General features: G+C 44.6%; 1 protein-coding gene across 4 annotated transcripts in view; it reads right to left on the reverse strand.

Annotated features, from left to right (window-relative positions):
• Window positions 1-9,402, reverse strand: part of LOC106652212 (nephrin) — a 163,235-nt gene that overhangs the window by 34,842 nt on the left and 118,991 nt on the right. For 2 of the 4 annotated variants that reach the window (XM_023461019.1, XM_023461018.1), the window contains one exon: window positions 2,591-2,720. In XM_023461019.1, coding sequence (XP_023316787.1) covers window positions 2,591-2,720 — 130 coding nt within the window. Of the gene's footprint in view, window positions 1-2,590; window positions 2,736-9,402 lie in introns of all 4 variants that reach the window. The other 2 variants (XM_023461016.1, XM_023461017.1) reach the window with 1 other exon arrangement.

The raw sequence follows: 9,402 nt of genomic DNA on the forward strand, positions 1-9,402 counted from the left end.
GGGGGGGGTGGATGTAGCCAAGCTTTTACGTATATATGTATAATTTTAGAAAAATTGCCCCCTTCTCGCCCCTCCTCGACTTTTCCCTTTGGCACAAGTGGAACGCACGAGCGATTGTTAAATTTAATAATACATGCAGCCAGCCAGCCTCGCTTTTGTAGGTACGTGTTTATAACAAAATTGGATCATTTAAATTTCTCTACATTACATTATGCTTAAAGGGATTGCGTGTAACGCGCGATGTTAAACTTTTCGCGTGTTAAAACTCAAATTGCAGTCAAACGCAAACGCCGCCCGCGTATACGCGAGCTCGCGCGAGCGCGCACAAAGCGAGAGAGAGAGAGAGAGAGAGAGGAGAGCTCGAGTGACGTTGATGATAAATTTTGGGATAACGAAACTAATTGCGAAAATTTGGAGAAATTTTCTGAATGGAAAAATGCGCTGCGCCACCACCGCGCTTGTTGCTCGTTTGAACTTGGCTGTTATTTGTAGCGCGCCAGCGCTGGTGAAAATTTGTGTACATATATCCCTCTCTTTACCCTAAAGCTTGGCGCGACGCGCAGACTGCATAAATAATAAAATGCGCACTGAAAGGCATAGCTCGAACGAATCTCTAGGCGAGAGCGCAACACAATTTTCAAAATCCAAAACTAGTGGGATTTATATATTTTTCTTTTTTTTTTTTGTTGAGAAGAAAAATCCTATGAATAGAACGAAAATAAATTCGGTTTCATAATGCACCTAGTTTATATCGCGGCAGCGGCCTCCAGTCTGCACATTTCACGCCTGGAAAACGAAATTCAAGCCAGCTTTCACCCATACACACTAGATTGGAGCTTCTCACGTCATGTATAGCTTTGGCCTATTGCGAGTCTGAACCCACATGTATACGTATATACGCAAGGGTCGAGGTAGTGGCAGCAACCTACTTCCTTCCAGCCGCCAATAAACACGACAGTTTACGCGCGTTTCGCATGGGCGTCAGCAACACAGCAGCAGCAGCAGTAGTAGTAGTATTGCTATAGCGTGAGAGAGAAAGAGAATACAGTGTCAGTGTCGGACGTTCTAGGCTGGCTGGCTGGCGCGAGCTGCAGTGCGTCGTGTACTCGCATAGTCGTTATTACCTGTTGACACGCGCCTTTCCTTATACATCCAGCGCGCGCACGTATTATGCAAACGCCTGTAATACTTGCAGATTTTACAACTAGATCCAACTCGAAACTACGCGCCTGGCCACACGTACAGCTGAGATCTTACACTGATCTCTTCTAAATCCATGTACGATTTTTCATTTCTTCAACATGCTTTCGAGGTTTTTTTTTTCTACTTCACCCCATTCGGACACTCACCGGTATCCGCCGTTAGGCATTGCTTCGGTGAGGCCGGGGTTAGTTGAGCATTTCTGCTACTTCTGTTAGTCGTTATTTTTCCATACATCCCCCATCGGTCGCATAGTGATATGCGACGATTAGGGGTTCAGGGACTCATCTTTTTTCTACTTGGTGAACCTCCGATCCGGCGCGATGCCATCGTCGATTGTCGTATCCCCTTCTTCGGACCCGTCTACTGCGTGGACACACATTGCTGGCATCTCCTCCTGAGTTAGACGTCTTTTAGAACTCGCTGTCTTGTGAGTGTGGTTCTCGCTTCTGCCGCCGATGGCAAGTGCCCAATTTGCTCTGTCGGCTACATCTTGTGAGTGTGTTTCTCGCTTCCGGCGCTACCCTGTGAGTCTCCGTGAATTTTTTGATACTTCTCCTTTTCTGTTGTCGTCTTGTGAGTGTGGTTCTCACCCGGTCACCTAGCGGCCGAAGCGGGAAGTAGGAGAGATAAGAAAGGTAAGTAAAGAAGAAGATTTTTCATTTGAGAAACAAAGTTAACTTTATTAAAGTGAACTGTCCCTATCCAGTCAACAACCTTGAACAACTTGAGGAGTTGTAAAATCTCTGGAAGTCCGAGAGGTGTGTTATCTTCGATGATCCTGGAGAAAACACGTCGCTTCGGTCTTGGTGAGTCTGGTATCCCAAGAGTGCCGCACTTCTCCGGAAGTCCAGGAAATATGCTCAGCGCAAGAGCTCACGAGTCGGCGTGCCACCTTATATAGCGCGGTGGAGACCGCGCGCGACTTCTCTTCTTCTTTTTTCAGGCGATGCACCACCTGGCGTTCAGACTTGAAGCTTCAAAAGTAGAATTGGAAAGGGTGAGAAAATAATAAGTTGAGTGGGTTCGTTTGAGTGTGCTCTAATGAGAATCGTAAAACGGCTACACGATGTGCTCTGGTCAGAGTCCAAGATTTGACTGACCAGTGTCAGTCAAAAGCGCTCGCGCGCTCATTGGAATACTCTGCAGAACATGGAAACACGCAGTAGTCTATGGGTGTGAGTGGGGATAATAACGCATTACCTAGGGCGCTTATTTATCTAATCACTCAACTCTTTCGGGAAATACGGTTCTGGAAACCCAGATACATAATTACTTTTTTCGCCGCTTATTGTTCGTGTAAACACTTAGATACTAATGGTTGTGCGGTTCGATTATGTTTTTAATTAAAATAATATAAATAATAAAAAAATGAATGGACTTGACTCACCTGTAGATGGGATTGACATCTTGCTTGTACCACACGACGAGTATGAAGGTGTCGTTGGGTCCGGGCGGTCGAACGTCACACGGCAGTTCGGCCGTACCTTGGAGCACTGCCCTGGCCAGCTGGGGCGGTCCTGCAACAGGAAATACTGATCGGGTAGTCGCTACCTGAACCCAACGCAATACAGCGCCAGTTATTTGCTACCAAACTACTGACTACTGGCACTATTTTTTATGTAATATTACGCTATACATAAATTTTAATTTTTTTCGGTTTTAAAAATCAGCTCTGATAGAAATATTCAACATTTTGTTGATAGTTTTTGGCCACCGAAAAAGTCTCTTAGGTATTAAAGGACAATTAGAATTGAACATGTATTAATCAAAAGTGTAACGTTTTGTAAAACATTTTATGGCAACGTAATGTTCTACGTTTTGTTTGCTATTTAATGAGAATTTTCGACTTAACATAAAAAAGAGTGTTTGTACAAACATTACCAATTTTTTTCAAAAACGTGCTTTGACTTATAAACTTATTTTGACTTTTCCACATGTAGATTTACGAATAATAGTACCCGCCATCTAGTGGTTGAGACTTAAAGTAATATTCTTGTATTTAAGCCATTATTGATGTTGAATATTTCTCCAGCGTGAGAGTGTACACATTGACATTTATGCAATTCATGCGGAAATGTGGGTTGGTTTCTTCTCATATAGATTTATTTATCGGAGCGTCCTGATTTGTGAATGCAGTGCATGGATGTCGCGTCTTTGAGAAATATAATTCGCTTCAATTGGGAGGAGACGAAGCAGACAATAAGATGTGGAAAATGAGCTGAGTCAAGTGTGCAGCAACAAAAAGCGGACACACGCGGTTTCTTTCGCGAAGTGGTTCAATATAAATTTAGTTAGTTTCTCTTTCTTGCTCTCTTCTTTTCTCGTCCCATCGAAGAATCTAATTTTGTGCCCGGTTAAACGAAATGAATCTGGTGTATATAAAAGTTGCAAAACACAATTTCAACAATTTCATCAGGAAGCATTCGTGCACATGTGTATATGCGTGTGTATGTACTTGTGTACATACACACGGCGCAGTCGGCAAAATCTGGCCATGCACAAGGAGAGTATTTTAGCTTTGGGAGCAGAAAGTTTTATCATATTTGTTGGCCAACGAGAGAATAGTATACGGCGCTTGCTACGAAGTGTATTACATTTCGAGGGATTCCAGGAGTACGCGCGGCTAAGGATTTTTCAATTCCTTTGCACCCTTGGAATGTTGCCGTCGACGAAACAGACGTTGAAACGAAATATCTTCCCCAACATCCGCAAAAGGAGTTTACTATGTATTACCAAGGAAGAGAGAGAGAGAGAGAGAGAGAGAGAGAATTTCTCGTTCCTTTTCTTTCCTTGTACTTTGAAACGACGCGAGCGCGTAAGAAAGTCAATAACTTTTCGTGATTATTTTCACGCTATATCGACTTAATGATAAAAAGAAGGACTCGAAAAAAGAGAAAGGAAGGATAGATCGAACACTCGTGTAGGCGAGTGAGTTTTTATAGAGCTGCTTTCTCGCTCAAAGAATAAAGTGGAGCTCGAGTTAAAAGGCATCGCGCGCGCGGGGAAGTAGATAGCGATGCAACACAAAGAAAAACGGAAGTAGCCCCGGATACGAATATGTCGGCTAGGAGCTGCCGCTCTCTGTCTCTCTCTCTCTCGCTCTAACTCTACGACTAAAACTGGTAACGTCTGAAAATTTACGAACAGATTCGCCCCTTGCCCGAGAAACGCTTTCAGTGGCTCGTCCGGTTCTCGTATTTTCTCCTTCCGCCTACTCTCTTTCTCGCAGTCAACCGCGTACTTCGTTTTTTTTTCTTCCTTCTTTTCCTTCTCTTTTTGGTTTTCAACTGCTTTCCGACTGCCACTGCTGCTTGCTGCTGCTGCTGTTTCTACAGTAGTGCTCACTTATACAGACACACGTACAACATCTCTCGCTCGCAATCATCTAATTCTTATCGAATTTACACTACTACCACCGCTGCGCTGCGACTACTACTAGCATTACCGGGAGCGTATGTACGGCGGAGTGTGATTTATGCCGACCACTTTTCCGCCTCTGAATAAGGCGCGCGCTGCTAGGGAGACTTTAATCTAGATTTTACGACTTTTCTTTTTCATTTTATCGCCTTTTTAGCGCATTTCTATCCTTTGGTCTCGCACCGAGTTCTAATTTACTTGTCATTATGCATAGAAGTGTGTCTAATTTCATCTTTGATTAATAACATAATTAGTAATCGGTTGTTTTTCACGACAGAGCGCGACACTAATTATCATTTTACGAACTCTTGAAGCGCTTTAAAACTGTTCTAACGATTTTTGCCTTCGCGCCCATTACTCTCGAGTTCTTTTTTTTCTGTAGTCTCTTTTGCCTCCCTGAAAGTATGACCTTTCGTCGCAGTAGTAGCAGCACCAGCAGCAGCAGTAGCGGCAGCCACTGCCTCATTCTTTTTTTTGCCCTCGCACTCTTTTAAACGTTTTCTATCTTCTTGACCTATTTGTTCCGCGGCGACGGCGACGACAGTGGCGGCCTCCCTTCCACACACACATACACCTGTCTGCCTATGCGCAGCTTTTGCTTCTGTCTAACCACTTACCGCATCTTCGTGCGTTTAACCTTTTTCACTCTCATGCTATACACACGATGTGTGTATACTACCCTCCTGCTTACCCTCTGAAAGGTCTATTATCATTTGCTTCTTCTTCCTTTTTTTCCTCGCGCATTTTGTTTCTCCTAGGTATTTATTTTTGTTTTTATTTTATTTGCCCCCATGACGTCGAGAAGCCACTTTGCCGTGGCAGCATCAGCAGCATCTTCTCAAATAAAAACTGCGCGAAGAGAGAGAGCGTCGGGCCGAGCGCGAATCGAAGAATTAAACTCGAGCTAAGATTTCAGTAAAGTGCAAATATAAGGAAAAAATTATAAACGTAAATTTTTAACAAGCTCGTTTAATACTTTGAAACATTTATTTCAACTACGTACTACGGTGCAGCTAGCAGACTTTCCACCTTGTCTTTATGTAGGGCGTAGGCCATTATAAAAAACAATTGCAGCAGCACTGCAGGGCCGCTGCTGCTGCTGCTGCTGCTGCTGCGAAACTCGTAAGAGAAATAATCTTCGTGTTTTATTGAGCTCACGAGAATAACTTTTTATACATGGTACAGTCTCGAGTCCGTTAATTAGTGCCTGCGTAAATTCTCTCCCTCACCCTCACACACTTTCTCGCAGCCGCAATAGAGAGCGCCCAAGAGGGTAACGTAAGGGTACGATATTTGTATACATGTATGCACATACTCACACGCGCACACACACATGTGTGCATAAATACGTAAAAGCGTATACGCGCGCGGTAAGTAGTGGTCTGCAACACCCACGTGTGCCGCTAGAGTAGCTGAGAGAGCTTTAAGTAGAGCGAGAGCTGCTGGTGCTTGATCTATATTTTTGCCTTGCCAATGCTGCTTCTGCTACTGCCACTGCTTTTAAGGTCGTTTCGATTTCAATGAGTTTGCATGAAAATCGATACTTTTCTCTTCGAAGCTTTTAAATTACAAGCCAAGTCGTAATTACGTAATCGGACCCGATTTTCCGTACATATAAAATAACAACGCATTTACGCACGCGTGAGGATTTGCAACGATGTTTTTGCCATTGTCCCAAGTCTCTGCGTGTATCTCTTTATCCAGTGGCAAGCCGGGAAGCGGGCCTCAACCGAGCGTGAATATTTCGATGTTGCACTTGAGAAACTTGGGAAATTCCGCCAAGTGAGCTTATACTATATACGTGTATATAAAGTGTCATGCGCATAGCGTTTTCTCAAGAGCTTGCTGCTGCCGCCGCTGCTACCGAGGAGACGCTCGGTTATATTTGTGCTCTTATAACCGGTGACGAAGGAATACTCGATACGCTCGCTCGCTCGTATATAGTCCCTGTTATATATTCAAGGATCCATTTGAAAGTTTTCCTTTTGATACTCAGCCTCCTCCTTGGTTTGGTGAAATTTGTTACACACGCGCCATGCTCTGTATATATACGTGCGTGTATATGTATATTAAAGCTCTCGCGACTTTACGATATACCCCTCCTAGCTCCCATCTCTAGTCGGCGAATGAGCATTATGCGTAATTGCACCTAGGAGTTTGCGAAGTAATAATAATAACAGCAATCAAAGGAGGAAATGATTTTAACATCGATGGCCTAATACCGCTTCGAGGCATTAAATTTCAACGTTGCCAGCGCGCAACAACGTGCTCTCATGTGCTTATGTTTAATTTTAATCTCCTTTCACACCCGATGATCACAGTCGCGTACGCGCGCAAATGTGCTTGGCGTCATTTAAACACTCAGTGATATAATGATAACAATAAGTATGCTCATCATTAAATCTCTCATCGTCACTTTTCACGGAAGAAAACGACGCGTCTCTCTCTCCCTCTTACCCCTTCCCCCTCTTCCTCTCTCTCTCACTGTCTCTCTTAACCTCATTTTGAAGCCCAAAGCACATTTGAAATTTTCTTTGCTTTATATATTCAACGTCGCAAGAGCGCAAGCTCATTATATGCTCTCACCGCTAACTTTTTATCTCCTGCGCGAGAGCCGTAAAAACGCATCAGGCAGCAGCAGCGTCGGTGGTGGTAGCGCCACCAGCAGTAGCACAGGCTTGTACACCAAAATGAAGGGAAAAAAGAGAGTAGGAGAAGAAGAGAAAGAGAAAGAAAAACGAAACGCCTGGAGCGCCAAGCTAGGCGAAAAAGAAGAAGTGGAAGAAAGCAGTAAGCTATATACGTACACGTGCGTATAAACATAGTGTGGTAGTGAGCGAGCAACGTTTTGTGCACGAGAAAAAAATTGCAGGCTCTTGCCCCCCACTCCCCCACAACCCCGCGTAAATATATATACGTATATACTCTGTCTCGTGATTTACTTATTTTTCGCACGAGAGTAAAACTTTCACTACTGCTGCTGCTGCTGCCGCTACTGCTGCCGCTACGGCTGCCGCTGCTGCGCAGCTCGCGACGAAACCACATTTCTTACGGTCCTTTGGGGCAAAAGCTATGCTGCTTCTTCTTTGTTGCCGTCCCCGGTGACTTGAAAAAAAAGAAGGGCAAAAAAAACAGGTAGGGAGCAGCGGTATACGTATACAACCCTGGCGCGTGCGAGATAGTGTCTTTTCACTCGTTTCGCCGAGAGAAGGAGCAGCAGCAGCAACAGCAGCGACTTTTCTTACTCAGCTAGTAAACACGCGCCAAGAAGCAAAAATTGTGTCACCTATAGTGTTTGTACGCTTGCGTGGGTATGAGTTGCGCTTATACGCGTGTGTGCGTTATAAGAGGGAAACATCGTCGTTCGACCTGATAGGTTGGGCAAACAGGGCGCGCGCGATACGTTCCCCCGGCACTCGTCGCGTCAGACGCTCTCCCTTGCTCTTGGCGTTGTTTTTTCTACTTATATCACGCTCGCGTGTATAAAATTATCGTTACTATCGATGGATATATATACCTGTGAAACTTAATACTCGCCCCTTCCCTCTTTGCCGCAAGTTTCACTTGTGCCCGCTCTCTCTCTCTCTCTCTCTCTCTCATACTGATGCTGAAAAATTAATTTATCCCGTTACGCATGTAAGCAGGACAAAATTCCGAAATTGATGTCCCTTTCCTCAATATTGTTTATAGGTCTTGTACGGGCTTGTTACTAAACGAAAGCTTTACAGCACTCGACTACTTGACACTTTAATGGTTATGCAAAAGCCTATCTAGCGCCCCGTAGCAGCAGCAGCTCTTCCGCGGAATGAATTTTTTATTCGTTCGAAAGTACAAATTTAGCGAGTGGATATAGGTGCAGAGTGGATGTGAAGCAAGGGGTGGATGCGAGGAGAAGAAGGGGGGAAGGGGGGTGCTCTTTTCCAGCTCGCTTTTTTAAGAGAGTCCATGGGCATTTTCTATGCGTATATACATAAGCTTTATTTATCTCCTCGGCGTGTACACGAGTGCTGGTGCACAGGCGAGGCAGTGGCAGCAGCAGGGGCACTGAGCTGCGCACGAGTAATGCCACTATTCGGACGAGCAGCAGCAGCGCCGCGTCTGACGCTAAACGAATGTTACTACTTACGAGTGTCGAGTATCTCGTATTTTTATCCCTTCTCGCTCCTGCGCGTTTGCTCGCTACGGAGTTTTTTTCTTCTTCTTTTTTGTGCACACTCGCGTGCTGCTCTCTTTCACGCTAGATTTGTGTCGATGCCTTTTGCAACTATTCGCTAAAGCCACTTAATTTCCGTATGCCGTGTAAATATTTTTTTGTTTACGGGTAAAGAGAGCTGCGCATCTCATTTCCTTATTTTGTTGTTTATCGCTCGAGCACTTCATTAATTCATCGGTATAGCGTGTTTGATACACACACACATACACGAGTCTCATTTTCTCTTTTTCGCAGGCGCTGCGAACGAGTGCGTCTGTGTAAATATATATATAGACACGTAGCAGAGTTACAGTATAAGTTAGAGCTTTGGCAAAATGACGCGTGAACACGTAGTATAGGCAAGTATACGTGTATGTGTGTGACTGTGTGGGAGTATGTATACGTACGTATATAGACAACGCCGAGTGGGACAGTATCAGAGATAGAAAGTAAAACCGAGAAATCAGCGTTAACTCGGTAGTCCGGCTATGCTTTCTGGCCTGTAGAGGTCTAAGCCGATAATCCTCAAGTCAGACTTGCGCTGCGCCCTCTCTTCCCTCTTCCCGCCTCTTGCACCCCCCCCCCCCTTT

Source organism: Trichogramma pretiosum, unplaced genomic scaffold, assembly GCF_000599845.2.
Source record: "Trichogramma pretiosum strain Unisexual culture from Peru unplaced genomic scaffold, Tpre_2.0 scaffold18, whole genome shotgun sequence".
Lineage (NCBI taxonomy): Eukaryota > Metazoa > Arthropoda > Insecta > Hymenoptera > Trichogrammatidae > Trichogramma > Trichogramma pretiosum.